The sequence below is a fragment of the Vanessa tameamea genome, chromosome 7 (genome assembly GCF_037043105.1).
Source record: "Vanessa tameamea isolate UH-Manoa-2023 chromosome 7, ilVanTame1 primary haplotype, whole genome shotgun sequence".
Classification (NCBI taxonomy): domain Eukaryota; kingdom Metazoa; phylum Arthropoda; class Insecta; order Lepidoptera; family Nymphalidae; genus Vanessa; species Vanessa tameamea.
In genome coordinates, this window is record NC_087315.1 from 10,301,582 (window position 1) to 10,321,891 (window position 20,310).

Here is a 20,310-nt window from a genome sequence, read left to right on the forward strand (position 1 = left end):
TCGGTAGCCCAAAAATAAAGTCTCATATTTTTAACTTAAAAAATTACGGACTTCCATACAAACGTTCAATCCCTATTTCACCCCTTTTTGGGTAGAATTTCCAAAATTCGGGTGTCATGATATGTTAGTTTATAAGTATACAGACTAAAATATAAGTTTTATGCTTCTAGTCCTAAAAATTACAATACTTTCAACAACTTACAACCTTTCATCCCCCTTTTCAACCCCTTACAGCACTTATTCCAAATAAAAAGTAGCCTATGTCCTTTCTCAGGCTCTAGACTATTTGTGTACCAAATTTCATTTAAATCGGTCCAGTAGTTGACGTGAAAGCAAGACAGACAGACAGAGTTACTTTCGCATTTATAATATTAGTATAGTATGTATAAAATAACTGCTATATTATGTGAACTAGTTTCCCCGGTGGGTTTTTTCATCCGCAATATCTCAAGGACCATCCTACCTTGTTCAAATCTTAGAGTTGTTAGGAGTTGCTCTAGCTACGTATGTTATGTTCTTTTGTTATTAGTGGTATTTATATTTCTAAAAATGTTAAAAGAAAACACTGAACTAACAACTGGATTTTATTTTTAAATAGAAATATCAACAAATTTCCATGTTCTCCCTATTATCCCAATTTATCTCAGACCTTAGATCATCTAAATTATAAATTTCACGCTCCTTAAACCACTGGTTTAAGTTGTACTGGTTTGCAGTCCATCGATCACTTTTAAAGTTTAAGTAAGTAGATTTATCAATAAATGCAATCGTCGGATAGCAATCTTCGACTTTGGTTAACTTATAATTATTAACTAAAACAATGAAATAACGCGTTTATATTATATTTAAAATATTCATAAATCAAAAAGAGCGTATTGTTCTAGTCCTAAATTAAATGATGAAGTATTAAATATTTTTAAAAGATATTTTGCCTTCTTTGTTTATATTTTGTTGCACACGTAAACAGATGAACTAAAAGATAAAGAAAAATCTGTGGATTTTTAATCGGTTACAACGTTCTCTCACATACATCCTTTAGTGAAAGATAATTACAATTTTACAGATTAATAGAAAAATAAAAATAAAACTTATTTGCAAAATGTATATGCATATTGCAAAGGCTATCTATATATACCTAAACTTTCAATAATAAAATTAATCATTAGGATCAAAATTAAGAAAAATAACATTCGATGTCCTGTCCTCTTGATTGGCGACTGGCTACTAATAGCTCTCTCTCTCAAGCGAGGTGTAAGATCTCAACACAAGATAAAAGTAAGCTAAGATTAAATAACGCAAAAGTGTTAATTTACCAGAGTCACTCCATCATCTCTAGCTAATAAGAAAAGTAAAGTAAATCCGCAGCATTAATCTTGTTACTTGTCTCTGCGCGGCTGAATAACTTCCTAGCTGAACTCGTCTTATTAATATTTATCAAACTCCAGGTGATATTACTCGCGTGGCAGTCAAATGTTCAGGTAATTAATAGGAAAATTGAATTAGTAATAACTCGGTTATCAGACAATAAGATACTGCCAATTCAAACAAGCTAATTAATTCTGATGGGATAGACTGTTCCCCTTATTTCTGCTTGAATACTGTAATAACAATTGCTAGCATCTTTACTCGTGTATTTTATTGATTTTAACTCAATTATCGACGGTACATTTCACTCCTCGGTAGAATTCTCAAACCTTTCCTCTAAGCGAACAACTAGAATAAGTTTTGAGATTTATAGGAGCACTTAATATTGTTTTTACACATCTAGCCTCGATTCTATCCCTTCTTGGATTTTATTCAACCACTATTTATGTACATGGAAGATCTACCTGGACTACCTGAAAATCTAGTGGATAGCTCAAGTCCAAAAAGGTCAAAGTCCTATAGTTTCTCTTTGGGCTTTAAGTTTATAAAAAACTAGGTAAGAATAAAAAAGGATTTTACACCATAATACTTTTTTAAACAAATGATATATAAATATGTTATTTAAATTCCAACTAAACAGTGCTTGTCGTATAAACTAAATCTTTTATATTACAATATCTAAGCGTTCAAAATTGCAAAACGTGTTCGGCCATTTAAATTTAATAAACCGTAAACGATTGAAATTAATTTTTTTTTATTTGTTTTGGTTTTATACTTTAAGATAAATACTGAACGGAAGATTAAATTTATATTCGCCATCCCTTAAACATGAATGCCACCCTGACTTATAGGTCTTGAAGCTGTCTCTTCAGACATTCTGGAAATCTAAAAATATTTTATACAAAGTTTCCGTTTGTTTATTATAATATTCACTAATTTAATTTAAAAAGTACTACGAATACTTATATATATAACGTATCGAAAAATAACTTACCCGTCGTATTCGCGTCGCTTAGGAAATTCGCGGTATTGATATTTATCCAATATCTTTTTCATATTTATACGGAGCGGGAAAGCCCGACGCATTCTCTTATATAATATTACAAATATATTTTTATATCTTTAAATAATCTACAACGTTTCTCTCTTGAAAGTAGTGTTTATCATGTTGTGAAAGTTTCATTCAAAGTAGTGTATACATGTACAATGTCTCGACTTCTACCGCAGTGCCAGTGTACATCTCAAGTGCTCAATATCGATTTTCTGACGTATTACCAAACATATATATGTAACTAAATATTGAATATGAAATTATATTAAAAATAATATGAATTGAATATATTCCAACAAATATTATTACATATCATATATCGAACGTCATATTTCGCAATTCAAAAGAATATTTTATTCCAAGTTTTACCGATATTCAACAACAGTTTAAATGTAGTTTGTATAAAATTACTACCAAGTTCGATGCGGACAATATTTAGTTCAACAATAAGAGAAAAATTTATTTTCCACGTTCCAACACAATGTATCATGAATTCCGAGAGGGCTCCTATAGGAGATTCACAAGTCACAAGTTTTCCTATAACGAAGTTAGAACAAACAAGTGGGGACTGGTGGTAACGTCATTACTCTTATGATCTCGTCCAATCCACTTCATTCGTCTCGATTGTGAACATTTTATTGTGTTACGAGCACCGTCTGCAGCTCCCGACCATCCGCTTCGCATGCAAACATAAAAATGCACGGATGAACAGTTTTTGCTCAAATAGTTATGTTTTTTTTTTAAGTTTCATATTTACAACAATTAATATTTTAAAATATACATTTTCAACAGTAGCCTGTAGTAACTTTGCTAAATATAGACCAACAGAGCAGAGGCATCTGTCCTAAGGTGAAGGCTTGGGGTTTTTGCCGATTAATGGGTATACACTTGGAAGAATTCTACCGATGTTTTCTTTCACAGCCCAGCACGAGTTTAATAATAAACTGATGATCTTCGCCGAGCTTCGAAACTGTAGTCATCAGTTAAGATTCACGTATTCCACACTGGGCCATTAATAATGTGTTTTGTTCATACATATATATATTTAAATATGTAGACATAATGTATTTATTTACCGAAACACATTTTCACACTCTTACTGAAGTAAGTTTCCAGTGTTATCGCGCAGTCGTATATCATGTACGTAGGTACTGGTTTATAATTCAGTGCATGCAGAGAGCTATTCTTCTAGTGCTTAGGAATATGTTTTAAAATACACAAATGACTTTTAGGTAATCGTTTATTTCAATTAATAGTGTGGTAGAATACGCTCTAAACTTACTCAGAAGTGATTTTGCCTAGCAGTTGGTTATATAAAGACGGTTACTTTACTGTACTTATCAAACGAAATGCGTGCGAAATTATGATAATACAGAAACATGCTTCATAAAACTGTATCGTTTTAGGAATCCAAATCGAAGTTTTAATCAAACATTAACGAAAACAGTTTGTGAGTGCAATTCACATACGGTAGAATTGAAACTTAGATTCAGATTATTTTATATTTTTGTCTTTTTGTCGTGGCGAATTTTTGTTTGTTCGATTTTCAAATAACAACGATCCTAAAGAAGTTTCACTTTTAAAAAAATGTATGTAGAAGATATCACAGTACTGTAAATTCAATAAAAATTCTCACAGTGTAGACACGGTGTAACAACAATATATCACTCGGACGTGTAACACTGATATACCGCCAGCACCTGAGTACTTTATGATACTGTCTCTTTACTTAGCTCACTTTTTACACACGACTCAAACTTACCTCATGAATAAAATTAGACACCATTTAACTATAATAAGGATTTTGTTCATTTTACGGTCATTCAAACAAAAATCGTTGAATTTATGTACTTAATAAAATTGACTTATTTAGTAGTAAGGTAAGTTCATAATTTGATATTTGTCTTGATGATAATCAGTTCAAAGTAGGAGAAAAACTAACAACCAAAGCCTATTCGTAGTACTTACTATCTATAGAACCTGCTATATGATAGTAGATGTCCTACCAACTAATTAGACATCGTAACTGTGGTACAGTGTTATATTTCATATATATATATCCGTGTGTGAACCATTGTAAATTCATACAACAAACGCTGAAGCTTATATCTCACAGTTAGCTGACAATTAGATATGTACACCTACCTCAAACTTCCGAAACGCTGATCAAAGTTAAATTAACTAATTTGACTTCAAGCTCAATGATCATTGGTCGTTCGCAACCGATGACGAAATAGATGCCCAATGAGCGTTCAGTATTTAGTCAGATTTACTAATCGGTCTTTAATATTAATTATTATTGGTCATTGGCAGCCGATGACGAAATAGGTGACCAATGAGCAGTGCTTAATTATAAGATTAACTAAAAATTCTAACCGTGGTTTTAAGTTCAGAAACTTTTGCTTAAAGTTACAGTCGCGACCGTCGCAAAGATATTGAACTTATCAATAGACAAATCATTCATAGAGCATCAGTTATATATTACCCGGGTATTTTATTTATATTGGAAGTGGGTATTTTTTAATCAATGGACAATTTTGATAAATTTTAAACCGCTAGCAAGTAATTCGTAACTGAAGATATACTATTTGCGTCAATAAAAACCTCGGGACCCCTAAAATGTAATTCATTCTATTTATCTTATTAAAATAATTCCGTATTCATTAAAAAGACAGAATTATCAAGAACCATTTCTTCGATACATATAGTTTCTTTTTAATTACATAATATACTTTTTAATCTGCCAGCACCACGGCTAATACTATATAACTTATTTTGACATAATAATTATGACAAGACAAAAAAAGTCAATACTGAAATATAAGAAATATCTCGAATACTGTGATCTGTGTTTGCATTTAATACATTTCCATTGGTGATTTGTCAATGGCAACGTCTTATATGGTATGATTAAAAATAATAAACCAGGAATAAGTCTATGCCCCTTAACAGCATTAGAAAGTAGGTATTAAAATACGGGGCAGCGGTGTAGCTCCGATAAATCAAGTTATTCCTATATAACACTGATATAGTACCAGAACGTGGGCACTTTACGACCCGAGTTTCTAAGTTTTATACACACTAAGTTTTCTTGTTAAATGACTGCGAGAATGCCTTTTGAACCTTGAAGTATGTTATGGAGTAAAGTTATCGATATACGATTTTGATTAAACTTTTCCAAACTTATTTCTTAAGGATCAGTGTTCGTTTCGTGAACTCCTATACTGCGTATAGATAGAGCTGAAAAACAGATCACACAAGTAAAACCCAGCCCAAAGTCCTCTGTGTATATACAATAGTTGTCATGGCGATCGGTTAAATATTAAAAGTTGTGGTGCTACATCTAATCGGAAGTCACTACAAAGAGAAACCTTCTTCCTGAAAATACATATATATACGTCTACTTTTACAGTGTTCAGTCAAATTGTGTCGAACTGTACAAAACACAAACAGATATACATATTTTTTTTATATATAAGATTATCTAACACACTGAAATGATTTATATATATTATTTTTAATTTTAATGGTGACGTATTTGTATTTCGGCCAAATAAATATATATTTTTAAATAAAATACCTTTAATTCAAAGCTTAATTTAATTAACAGAAAAATTCAGTGTTGCGAAATACATTTGTATTTCAAATGTTTTACGCAAAAACCCTATACCAGAAGTTTATCTTCTATGAGTGTCACACGTACCGACTATAATGTGTAGAACGCGTACGTCAAGTGCGTGCAGCACTTAGCGCGGTTAGTATAATATATATTTTTAATAAAGTTATCTCGCTTGCTTCAGGGAGTTTCGACTAGTGCTGCAGCCAGACCCGAGCTCCGTTTTCGCGGAGGGCGTGCAGTTCCACTCCTCGGCCGGACCCATAGACTACAACACCGCCCATGTCTACTCAGGGAAGTTAGAAGGTAATCAATTCACAAAACTAATAAAAATCGAGATCTTGTGTCAGTGTTAATTTTATACTGCAATCTATATAATAAAGATTTCCTACGGGTCGATTTAACCGCCATTATTAAGGGAGACAAGCCAACTACGTAGGATACAAAGTATTGCACACACTATCTATTCCTTCATTCTTATAATCGAATGATGCGCTAAATCCGACACGACTAAATACGAAATAGTTCAGGATTTTATGAATACAATAATAATATATTTATAAGAAATTAATTAAGAATTACACAATGCCACAATGTACTTGCTTTTTATTAAATAATTTGGTTTAATAACAGATCATTGATTTAATTTAGTTTTATTGTCAGTTTTAATTAAATCGAGTTAACCAAATCAACGGAATGAAAGCAAAGAGCGCCGGAACTTCTATTGACACGTCAATTTATTCATACAAATATAATTAACGAAGTTAAATAGTGTACCCTTTGATTAACTTTAGTAATAGTCCTCAAACCTATTTTAAGTTCTTATCTATCATTACATTGATATTAATATATTTTTTTAATATTTAACTGTGTCGCAATTTTATCCGCATTATATATTATAAAACAAGTGTAAAAGATTTACAATGTCCATTTCATACCAAAGATTACTACAATTTCTTTAAAGAAAATCTACCGGTTCATTAGTTTGTAAGATTGTTTAACGGCTCGATTCGACTTAATCCTTATAATTTTTAAGTGAACTTGTAATGCCTACGGATAATAATCTATGAACAACCCACGATAAATCACACCCAAACACTTTCAAAACCGAATATCAGTTTCTTAAATTATTTCTGAGTTCAAACATAAAACGGTAAAATACTCAGTATTCGTTTAAAAAATCACCAACTAATAGATTTTTTTTTAAATTAAACTTATTATCCTCTGCAAAACATCACTAAAAAGCAAGAAGATAAAGATTTTTTTTATGTCTCTGATCGTCAATTTCACGTATTATTCCTTGAATGGTTATGTATTATTCATGACACGGCATATTACCCCAATTTACAGTTTGATTAGAATGTATTCGTATGTGTTGATTACTTGATTAGATGCATGTGGCATTTACGTCTCCGTGTAATTAAACATGATTTATGACAAACTAGCGACCCGCCCTGGGCTCGCACGGACACAATGCTGATACTACATATACTACAGAATGTTTTACAACGTTCACAGCTTTATTGTCATTATACAATACAAACCGCTATGTCCCTGCATTTTAAATCTGTAAATTAAATGCTGTATTGCTTAAAATCACTACGAAAATAAGTCATTATTTCTCGTAAAAAGTAAAGGATAAAAAACGTTTAATGTGGGTTATCCCTAAGAGATAGACATCGCGGACTTTTTTTAAGACATTTTTAAGGTGTACAATACTGTAGTACATTATTTTGATCTATCAAGTAGGGTTCAGCCAGCGTTTGCAATGTAAGCGCAAAAAAGTGTTTACTTACGTCATCGCTTTAGAAACCTCTAAAATAATCAGTGTTTCTCTACTATATTGTGCAAGTATTATACATATAAACCTTAATCTTGAATCAATCTATCTATTACAAAAAAAACGCATCAAAATCCGTTGTGTAATTTTAAAGATCTAAGCATACATTTGGACAGACAGCGGTAAGCGCCTTGTTTTATACTATGTAATGATTTAGCATCATGATTCACATCCAGTCGAATAAATAACAGACATTCCGGTGATTTTGGGCGTATAATTTCCGATGTATAATATAATTACCATTGAATTTACAAATGTAATAAATAAAACAAATAACAACAATCGATTATCCTTGCAGTATTATAGTTTTAACACATACATACATACATACATACACAATAGAGTATAGACCATATAACTGATAAATAAATATAAAGCTACATGTATAATGAAAAAATATAGTTCACCCAGACGGAGCTAAAAACGCAATTCATTTAATATCTTTATGAAATAGATTTAAATAAAGTTTAAAAGAAAATAACGGCAATTTTTTTTATTTCACACACTAAACATATAATATCTATTTAAATTTCACACGTCTCTATAATGTGAACTTTATTTAACCACTCTGTTGTGTCGCAAGTAAAACATAACCAAATAAGCGCAGGATGGACGATCGTAAAAACTTTATTAAAACATAAAAAACACTCATATAAAAATAATAAAAACATTTAAACCTTATTAATAACTAAATTTTAATTATTAATGAAACTTAATTGTATTCAAAATAATAATGACAGTTAATACCGTCTTCTAATAATAAATTTAAAAATATATTTTTCTAAATTCTATAAATAATATACAACAGTCAAATGATATTCGTCCCAAAATATTCCTTGTTTTCGGAGAGCATACAATAATCTGTTATAATTAACTTCAAACGACTCCTTAAATCTTACCCTTCCATATTTCGGGTCTGTCAAGATAATAAATTAGGACGAGAAGAAACTTCGGTATTCTGTACCAAACTTAATAAAACGAAATTACGAGGTGCGACCCATCTGGTACATTCGAGACAAAGTGAATTTTGATGAAATTAGTTCACAAGTTTAATGGAGTATGCTTCTTGAGAGTTTGACTTAACTTGTCTTCAACAACACACAACTCATTTAAATATTGATACATATTACAATTAAACAGCCTCCTGTATGCGTCAAGTCGTACTTTTCGCAGAAGTTTAATAAAAGTTGTTGTAAATGCCTGTAATGTATTCCACTGCACTGGCCTAATATTGTCGATTCTTTTTTAGTTTATTTTCTCTTTTTTTTATTTCATTATGTAACAATAAAAAGTTTACAATTTAGTCGCTGTGTTGTAGTTGTATTGCTCATTCCTCTTACTTACTGGTTAGCTGTTTAAGATGCATAGATTAATTAACTATCACACTATTATGTCTATTCCAACCTCAAGAGGACAAAATCCTTATATTGAATTGGACATTTGACAGCGAATTGAGGCGATACTCATTCATTAGTCGAGAGCTTGATTAGTCTATGATATAAATATCGATTTGCAAAAAATGGCGTTTTGAACGTCGATGAAAATTATTTCGGAACTTTGGAAGTAAAATTAAAGTGGACATAAGTAGTTAAGTGTAATAGTGTTGTAATATAAATAAAGATATATTTATCAAAAACTTATGTGCATTGCACAATATAATGTGTAGTGCACAATAAAGCTATTAGCAAATGGCATGAAATACGTAAATCTAAGATTTGTTTATTTTCATTCCTGGAATATATATAGATCTATTCACCCACAAAGGCGCCAGCAATAATAATTAAATTGGCAAATATAAATATGTACATATATGTATATTACTGTCTTTAACCTTGGGTGTCTTACGCACACAAGATATCTTGTGAGCACTTATGGTAGAATTCAATTATGATCTTGCGATTCTACAAAATTATACATGTCTTTTAAGAATAATTTATTTGTATATAATTCATTTCATCATAATTAAAGTATTTTTATTATTATAACCCATGAAAGACCGGATAGAGTAATGAATAAGATCGTATTTATAACAAAGGCATAAGTATAATTTTGCGAATTAGGTACATATCAAATAAAATTAAAAATAATCATTCGATTTTCCTTTTGAATTGCAATTGACATATTATTTAATTTGATTTTATTTAAATCGTGAAAATAATAATAATAATATAATTTGCAAACTATATCTGTATTTAAGGTCTTTTTAATTGTATTAAGTAAAGAAACACGTTCTCACTGCTTAAACAGTGAGTAAAATAGTATTACACTATATTTTATCAATAAAATAAATGTAAAGGAAGGCGAGGGCGAGTTGTAATTAAGGTTATTTATGAGCGGTTTTCATCCCTCCCACTACGACTGCAAGTTGTGATTTTAATTCATTGAGATTCCGGAGCTCTTCGCACCTCGAATTAGTTTGCATAAAATATACTCATACATTTATTTATACGTTTCTACTAACTTGTGATTTAAAAAGCTTTTGGGGACAGTGACTTTGGAACATTATTAAACACTATTTTTATTAAAATATTACTGATGATCGCTAATTATACATTCTTATCTTTCAGATGACGATTCTTCTCATGTCTATGGTGTGATTACCGCTGATGGTCTATTTGATGGAACAATATGGACATCTAGTGAAGAGTATTATATAGAACCTCTTTCCCGGTACAATATTGACCATCCCTCTATGCACAGTGTCATATATAGAAGATCAGATGTTGAGCATCCATACGCTAATAGCGACGTTACGCACTGTGCCTCTCACCTACTCCACGTCAAAGGCAAACTTGGATATCAAGGGGAACTGCTTAACTTTACTGATCAAGTAACCGTTAAGGAAGTACCTTTTAATAATAACTCCGAAGATTTACATAGCGAAATAAACAGAAGAAAGAAGCGATGGCTTCCTGAAGACGAAATGCAAGACGACGAGCCAAAGAAGAATCCCGAACTACCTTTAGACTTAGACGTCCCCTACACCAGTAATAGTGATCCATTCGATAAGTTTAGTACGAGAAAACCAAAAACCAAAATTGATAAAAGTAACCTCATTACTAAAGTGCGACTCGATTCAGAAGAGTCGAGACCGAAGCCAAAGACGCATGTTGAAGTGATTAAAACCAAGGCAGGTGTTGTGACGGTTAGCAAAGACATAGTTAAGAAGGAACCGGTTGGGTACACTATACTCTCAGCGAATGCAAGCGATGACGGCAGACATGTGAACAAGAGAGCGACTGTAGATCCGAGAAAAACTACATGCTTGGTTTATTTACAAGCCGATCATATGTTTTATCAGAGATATGGATCCGAAGAAGCTTGTATAGAAGTTATGACGCGACATGTGCAAAAAGTTAACGCTATTTATAAAGTAACAGGTACTTATTCATTTATTAACTTGAGTTAAACAATAACTACTTTAGTATCATTAAAACAATTAATTTTCTAACACCAAAATAATCGAACCTCGTTTCCTTTCAGATTTTAATCAAGATGGAAAACCTGATAATATCACATTTATGATTAAAAGGATTAAGGTTCACACGCTAGACGCACTGAAAGATCCAGCCTACAGATTTCCTAACAACTATGGCGTAGAAAAGTATTTAGAACTTTTTTCAGGTAATTTCAATAAAATTATAGCTTTTATTTCGTTAATAGCATTGCGGACCATTTCTATTTTTAAATATATATGCTATTAACTTTTATGACTTACAACATTAATTTTAGTAATGTTGAAACAATGAAGTCAAATAAGTTTTACTTGAAAATAGAATTGTTTATTAAAAAAATATCAAATTCGTTTTGTTTATTTCTTTCAGAGGAAGACTACGATGCTTTCTGCCTAGCATACATGTTTACGTATCGTGACTTCGAGATGGGCACGTTGGGCCTTGCGTGGACGGGTGACTTAAAGAACGCTGGAGGTGTCTGTGAGAAGAATGGCGTAAGCAATTTTTTAACGCTTATTGAATTTATTTTCTTGAGCCTTTCATTTTGTTTTGATAGACAGAGTATTCTTAATTTGATTTTAATTCCTTCCAAACAATACCGAAAATAAACACAACGAATATAAAAACTATTGCTAAATAAATTTTTGTCCTACAAATATCAAATTAATGGATATCAAGCTTATGAAACAATTAATTTGTGTTTAATTAATTGATAAACAGCACTACCGCGGCAGTATGAAATCGCTGAACACCGGCATCGTCACGCTGCTAAACTACGGCAAGCACGTGCCGCCCGCCGTGTCGCACGTCACGCTCGCGCACGAGATCGGACACAACTTCGGATCTCCGGTATATAGTTTAAGATTTATTTTATTTTATCGTTCGCTCAAATTCCACAAGTGCTTTTTAAACCAGATCTATTCAACTGATTGAGCTTAAAAATTTTAGATACAGTGGTGCCAAATGACAATACATTAAATTTTAATTAAACATTACATAGTTTTAAGATATGTATATTTTATTAATAATTCAACTTTTATGTCTAATTTTAGCCCAACTTACAAAAGAGTAACTGTGTAATAGACTATAATAACATTTCGTATATTTCAGCATGACCCAGAAATGTGCACACCGTTCGGCGAAGACGGTAATTACATAATGTTTGCACGAGCGACGAGCGGCGATCGCAAGAACAACAACAAATTCTCACCTTGCTCTCTCCGCGCTATCGACCCCGTTCTAAACAACAAGGCGCGATCGCCCAAAGGGTGCTTCACGGGTATGCTTCTGAACCTTTGCTATATCATTTATTACATTTCACCACCCTATTAAATGTCGTCACAGGAATCAACACACATATTATTTAAATTTATTCAGAATTAAAAAACAACCATTTTCTTTTTGTTTTGTTATTTTTAATAATAAAATGTAATCAAATGTTGTATTTCAATGATTTAATAAGTAATTCGACGTTACAGAACCTCAGCCGGCGATCTGCGGCAACGGCGTGGTGGAGGAGGGCGAGGAGTGCGACTGCGGCTGGGCATCCGAGTGCACGGACGTGTGCTGCCGCCCGCAGGCCGTGCGCCCGCACTACAAGCCCTGCACGCTCACCGAGCACAGCGTGTGCAGTCCCAGCCAGGTACGGTCGACCGTAATGCCGAATGGTTTCCTGTTAAACCCTTATCATTAAGACCTACTTGTTTATTCAAGTCATAATAAAATTATTGGCGACAATCGATTGACGTCTGACAAGTTTCAGTTTGAAAGATATTAATTGTAGTTTACTACAGTCTTTTACTATGGTTAGGTTATCAACCTAATCACTACCTACAACAATAATTGCACTTAAGCGTTAGAAAGTGTAACTGATGACCTTTTTTTAGAAAAAATCCTAATACCTTTCAAAGGCTTAAGGGTAAAGGCCAAAGGCACAGACTTTAAAAAATTAAAACGATTACAGTGTTGCTAATTGCTAGAGTCAGAACTCGGATGTTCTAATTATATCTCCGCTCGGTCCAGGGCCCATGCTGCACGGCGTCGTGCACACTGAAGTTCGGCGACAAGTGCCGCTCCGACAACGGCTGCCGCGACGCCGCGCACTGCGACGGCAAGCGCGCCGCCTGCCCCGCCAGCCGGCACAAGCCCAACCGCACGCGCTGCGACAAGGAGCTCGTCTGCTTCATGGGGGTGAGTCTTGACTTAGGCGACAGGTCTTCGGTTACAAGCCGATCGAATCGATTTACGACTAAATTTCTCACAAAAAATAAAGGTCGGTTTAACTTTATAATACATACAAAAATAAAGAGTACTAGTGTTAAGTGTATATTCTAAACGATTGTAAAACCGACGTGTATCGGTTGTAGGAGTGCACCGGGTCGATCTGCCTCGCGTACGGCCTGGAGTCGTGCCAGTGCGCGCCGCGCAAGGACGACCCGCGCTCGGCGTGCGAGCTGTGCTGCCGCAAGCCGGGCGGCGCCTGCGTGTCCTCGTTCCACTGGAACACCGCGCCCTTCGACGTGCCCGACATGTATGCGAAGCCCGGCACGCCATGTAACGACTATAATGGGTAAGTTGGAAAAAGAAGCTTAAAGAACGGCTACGAATTCTCAAATTTACTGATATTCTAGGCGCATAACACATTTTTATATATATAACAAAAGGTTTTATTTCTTAGACCACAATAAAAATTATAATATTTAAAAAAAAAAAGATTACTATCACTTTTTTGAACTGTCGCATTGAATAACGTAAAGTACTATCTGCACTGTATAAAACAAAATCGCTTCTAGTCTTGTCTTGTCTTGTCTGTATGCTTAGATCTTTTAAACTACGCAACGGATTTTAATGCAGTTTTCATCAATAAACAGAACGATTCAATATGGAGCTAGCCAAAAAAATAAGAATTTTTCATTTTTTTCTTTGATCTTAAAAGTTTTATACATATAAACATTAATGTTGTAGCCGCGTGGAGCCGGGAGAAGCTAGTTTAATATAAATTATGCACAGTAAAAGAAAATAAATAAGAAAAAAAAATGTCCAGAACATTGGGCCTTACATTCAAAGTAATCCATATTCCGTGTCCAGGTACTGCGACGTGTTCCAGCGCTGCCGAGAGGTGGACCCGTCGGGCCCGCTGGCCACGCTCCGCAAGCTGCTGCTGTCCGACGAGAGCATCGCCGGCTTCAAGCGCTGGGTGCTGCGCCACTGGTACGCGGTGCTGCTCATCCTGCTCGCTGTCATTGCTCTGCTGGTCAGTCGCCAAATCGTTTTATTCTCAACTCAAATAATTTATTATTCACAAAAACACTTAAGGCATCTAGTTTCAAGGTGATGAATGTGAATGTGAATGAATGAATTTATAAAAGTAAAAATAAAATAAATGATGTTAGAATAACAGTATTTAGAATAGTTATACGATACGATATATAAAATTTCAATATTTTAAGACGTATTATTTTTGATGTATGATTTTATGAGGTGTATTATTTATTTTGGTTTTAATTTGTTTTTCCTTCAGCGATCCTGCAGAGTTCTTGACGCAGCAATAGATATCAACGATAAAAATTAAAATACATATTTTAGTTTCCCTTATTTAGTTTAGAAGGTATATGTTCGTGTAATACATAATTGTATGCTAGAACAGTTTGAACGATAAACATTTAAAACATTTTAACAAAAAACTCAAGGTAAACCTTTACAAATAATTACAGGTGCAATATAATTTTAACAATAAATAAATCATTTTTAAAATGGCAAATTGTATACCGCTACGAACTTTGTGATATATTTTTGTTGTTTTTATTTTTTGTTTTCGACCATCACTATATAACCTTTACCTGTAACATGCTTGGGTATGATTCATACTTAGAAATATCGTATTTGTCTGTACTAAAACTGTTAAAATCATACATATCACATTTGTATTTTATTAAAATAAACTAATTGTGCTCGAAAAACCTTACGAATTAGGATAGTTTTTGTGCGCTCGTGTGTGTTAAAGTTTGTCGATCTGTGTATATGTACCGATTATACTGGCTATATTTTTTCTTCATTTAAATGTTACAGAAACGTAACAAAAGTTTGATTAAATAGTAATAATTAATCAGTCTTATTGCTTTACAAAAGTAACAAAGTAAGTAGACGATTTTTCACAAATTAACAGTTCCCTTACACGACATGTTACTGTAATTTCAGGTGGCTAGCACCCGTTTCTTCGGCCGCCATGCAAAGAAAATCAAATCAGTCACAATCATTCATTCATCGACCACTGAAACCGTCCGCTTGCCAGATGCCGCTGATCAAGGTCTTATCGTCCACACTGCTGTCAGGTAAAAATTACTTTAAATGCTAAAGTATCTGAAAATGACAAAAGACAACGACAAAACACGCACAATTTTACGTATTTTCAGATCTAAACTACCTCTGAAGAAGAAAGTCGCTCTTCGAACTCGTGCTTATCGTAATAAGAAGGACACAAAGCAAGGCGATAAAGCGTCTCCTTCACATAATTTGAAAAAGAGGGTAAGACAAAATTACTTATTTCTCATTCAAATGAAAAATAACATTTTTATAACTTTTGAAAATATATACTTTTTAATCCGTACATTTTTAGGATTGGCAAATACAAATGTATATATTTTTATTTTATTTTCAGAAACCAGTCAATCAACCCAAGTTGGATGAACCACATAAAGTGGCGAAGGAAAGCACAGCAGTTGTAACAAATACTGAGGGCAAATCTCCAAAACATGTAATTTTATCAAAACATAAAAACAAAGTTAAGAAACGTAAAGTAAAAGTTAAAAAAGAAACAATCGATTATAGTTCCTTGCAAAAACATTCCTCGTCTACCCCACCCAAGGACACGGAAGCTTTGACTAAAGTACAGAAGTGGCTTCTCAGTTCCCCCCAGCCCACTGTCATCCCTAAATCTAAGTCCATACCTCTAGGTCTCACGGAGAGAACACACAGACCGGCACCGAAGGGTACCAGGAAAACAAGACCGTCCAAAAGCGCATCTAATCTGCTCTCTGGTGAAAAAACCAGGTTACAGGTTGTTTTTAAACCTCCCTTTAGATTCAGTGTTAAAATTTGTAAGAGTGACAAAACAAAGGTGGTGCTCGACAAATCTTCTAAGCCCGACGTAGATAGAAAACAGCACGACGTCTTGCCTCAACTGACTTGCCCAGTGGATGGTGCGAAACATAGTTCTAAGACACCCAAGCATTCTCAGTCTGTAAGTAATATTGACAATAATAGTTTACCTAAAACTGAACCGGCAAATCAAGAAAGTGGTAGTCATGGTTACGAAAATCTCCTGCCACGGAGCGCTAGTGACTGTAAGTTAGGAAAAAAATTACCCGATTCAAAAATTCGTACCGGTCATAAAAAGAGTAACTCTGTGGGTCAGAAACGCGAAACGACAGAGAGTCGACAAAATCTTATATCTCACGAGGACTTCGACAACACTCACGTGTACGAGAACGTCCTTGCGACCCAAGACTCTTTCGTTCCGAAGAGTTGTAGTATGCCACGAAGACAAACCACGAGCGGTATCTCGAGGCAAAGCAGCTACGGACATCTACCTAGAGCTCAAATTCGTCCACAGAGACATAGCACGAATAACATAAGCCGGTCTAGGAACAACAGTACCAACGAATCTGAGCACTTTTACAACATAATAGAAACTCTCAGGAGAGACAACTCGGGCAACGCGAATACCTGTCGAACCAACACGAGCAGCTCATCGGGGAGCAGTCGCGAGGGAGTCGCGAAGATCTCGAGTAAATCGTCGCGCTCACGCTCAAGTCTCACAAACGCGCCCTCGTCGTCGAAATCGTTGAGGCAACTCGGCGACGTCGAACTCGAGAAATCGCAGCCTATAGACAATAATTCAAGGGGCTTCCAACTGGTGGTGGGGAAGGACAGACTGAAGCGGCAACTGAGCGACAACGAGCTGAGTCGGTCGCGGCTGCAGCTGGCGATGCCGATGTCGGCGGGCGCCGAGCCGCGCCAGCCGTTCTGCTGGAGCGAGGCGGCGCGCGCGCGGGCCCGCCAGCGCGCCGCCTACACGTTCGGCGAGCTCAAGAACACCGTCCCCAACTCGACGGACGCGGCCGCCGTCGAGGGCATTCACATCTCACCGGAAGATTTTCTGAAAATTATCGACAACTAGTCGGCTCTCGGTCGGGACTCTGGGGTCAGTCGTTTTCGTTGGCGAGTTATGATTAATCGATGTGTATATTATGAGATATTCGCAGGTCTACTGGCGGCCGATGTAAATATTGTAATGTGCTTCTATTATTAGGAATAAAATGCGCCACTGAAACAGGCCATTGCTCAGTCTGACGATGGAACGTCACCGAAAACACCAGTTTTATTTGGCTTTCGACATAAATACTACGAAATAAGTCTCCATATACAGAGTATCGAATATCTATTAACATTGAGCGGGCTTATTATTATGTGTTACTAAAGTTAATGTAAAAAAAGTAAGTCACGTTACTGATTTATATATTATGATGTATTAATTTCCTGCTAGAATTGAAAAGGGTAAACAAAAACTTTTTATACTAAATAAATGATTTAGCTATAAGTTGATTATTATAATTTTGCTGGCAATGGTTTAGTTTCACTGAACGATCTCTATAAATGAATCTCTATTTTTTCTACATACTATGTACCTATTGTACAAATTTACTCATACTTATGTAAAGTATTCATATATATTATATATATTTATTTTATTACGTGAAATATGTATTCTTTTACGCAATAAAAATGTCCATTATTATTTAAAATAAGCTTTTATCGATGAAATTGCGACATACGATAATAATCATTTTATTATTTTATGTGCTTAGTACAATGTTAATTTTTTTTCTAATAGCTGTCAATTAATATGTCAATCTGTTAAAATTAATAAATGTCTATAAAAAGAACTCTGCACTAATATTCCTCCAAATTAATAACATATTATAAAGTTCGTCTCAAAATACTTTTTAACAAAACAGTATTCTAAAGATTTATAAATATAATAAATATTTTTAAATATTAAAAAAGTCATACCAGCGATTCTTATTTTAAATTGATAAAATACAATAAACTAATTTGAACAATAATTTTATTATTACATAACAAAATATATTTTTAAATATATTTTTTGTTTCTTAATCGATAGAATTCTGTTTTGATTAAAACTAAGAAATTATGTCACGATAAATACATATAAGAGATTTAAATAAACTTTTTTGACATAATCATATTTTTCTATAAATATTCGAATCCACTAACAATATTATCTCTCCAAGTGAACGAACTCAACAGCTGTTATTCATAATTCGTTCTGTAATATCTGGGATGGAAATAAGTTTTATGTGTCTGCGTATTATAATGACAATATAACGATACATATAGATATTCTAATTATTAATAAATGTGTAAATTCATTGTTATTGTTATTATCGTTTAGGTACAAAGCGATTTTGTTGTTCTTTTCCGCCTGATTTTTGTATAAACGTATAATTTTATACGAATAGAAGATATAGGCTTTTCATCATAATTATTAGTGCCAACATTATTTTAACTATTAATGTTTTTATTATGATATAATAACATTCAAATTTAAAACATACTGTTAAAAACATTGTGTAAATTTTTGAAGTACAATATCTATGAAAAGTCGATTTAAATTGTTCGAAGTAAATGCTAGTTAATGATATAATATTCTATCTCAGATATCAGAAAGTGTTCCGTTACATTTGAATGGTATAAGGTCGCGAAGGCTTTGCGGCTGCAGCGTCTATGAGCTTCGTAATAGAGAGGTAAGGGTAACATTAAATCTAGGTATTGTATTGTATAGAAAACAATTTCTAAGACGATACTGAAAGTATCGGAAATGTTACAAATTTGTATTTTAAATTTTTTTGTAACAAATGTGGATCATGTGAGAATAATTCAGTAGATTGTCGCTTATTACATAATTTATTAATTATGTATGTATAATGTCTTATGATACAAACGTGAATAATAAGAGATTGAGTGAATTATTTTCACGAATATGACGTCACATTTTTAATATGCAGATTAAATTCTACATTCTTATTGAAACTGTAAATTAAAATTTCTGCCTTATACTATAAACAATTTTTTTTACAGTGAAAACTAAAACCTAATAATAATTTGGTTGATATCAAAAGACAAAATAATTAGTGTAACGATATTTAATCAACGTTAAATAATAAGACAAGATAATTATAAAATGTACGTATAAATAAGCAAACTCGGGAAGATAATTTTATGTTTATAACAAATGAGTGAAATCTCAATTACAGATAAAATGCAGCTATAATAAAGTACTTACTTTTTACTATATATTATAATTTCCTAAAAGTCTATGAAATGTGTTAAATGTACATCTAAATTATAAATATGATTAGATTCAATGGAACTATATAATGGTTTTGTAGATCATTAAAATGTGAATTTATTCGAAATAGATTTCTTGTAATATAGTTATAAATGTATGTATAGCAGTTTCCAAAACCTTCATTTAATGTTAAATACATAACTTGCATAACCTTGCGGCAGATTTCTAGATGGCCATGATCTCAGTATTTGTTCCAAGTGCCTTATGAACAAATAAATTCATTCCTACCTACATTCCAGAAATAAATCCTATGATCGTCTAGGACTATTCTTGTTTTGTATCTTGATCAAAGTAATGTTCAAGATATCAAGTAACAAGAATATAAATAACATTCCTTTATTGTCTCCCGTACTTAATTAGTCTGTGATAGTATAAGTTTATATTTTGATCTTATAAAAAAAATAACATTTAAATTCAATTATTCCGAACAAATACAAATTTGTAATAAATTCATTTTCTAACATTTACTATTTTTTCTGTATTTTTTAAATAAAAGAATCCAACATATTTTTTGTTAATTTTATTAGTAACATAATTAAAATCTATTAATCT

The 20,310-nt window shown here is 33.2% G+C and overlaps 1 protein-coding gene across 1 annotated transcript in view; it reads left to right on the plus strand.

The window, feature by feature from the left end:
* Positions 1–20,265, plus strand: part of LOC113398324 (uncharacterized) — a 182,663-nt gene extending 162,398 nt beyond the window's left edge. Inside the window, exons 3-15 of the mRNA XM_026636993.2 lie at positions 6,217–6,338; positions 10,440–11,252; positions 11,356–11,496; positions 11,697–11,821; positions 12,048–12,176; positions 12,438–12,606; positions 12,806–12,969; positions 13,350–13,517; positions 13,694–13,896; positions 14,415–14,580; positions 15,525–15,658; positions 15,740–15,851; positions 15,985–20,265. Of these exons, the coding sequence (XP_026492778.2) occupies positions 6,217–6,338; positions 10,440–11,252; positions 11,356–11,496; positions 11,697–11,821; positions 12,048–12,176; positions 12,438–12,606; positions 12,806–12,969; positions 13,350–13,517; positions 13,694–13,896; positions 14,415–14,580; positions 15,525–15,658; positions 15,740–15,851; positions 15,985–17,505 (3,967 nt within the window). The 3' untranslated portion in view covers positions 17,506–20,265. The remainder of the gene's footprint in view (positions 1–6,216; positions 6,339–10,439; positions 11,253–11,355; positions 11,497–11,696; positions 11,822–12,047; positions 12,177–12,437; positions 12,607–12,805; positions 12,970–13,349; positions 13,518–13,693; positions 13,897–14,414; positions 14,581–15,524; positions 15,659–15,739; positions 15,852–15,984) is intronic.
* The last annotated feature ends 45 nt before the right edge of the window (positions 20,266–20,310 follow it).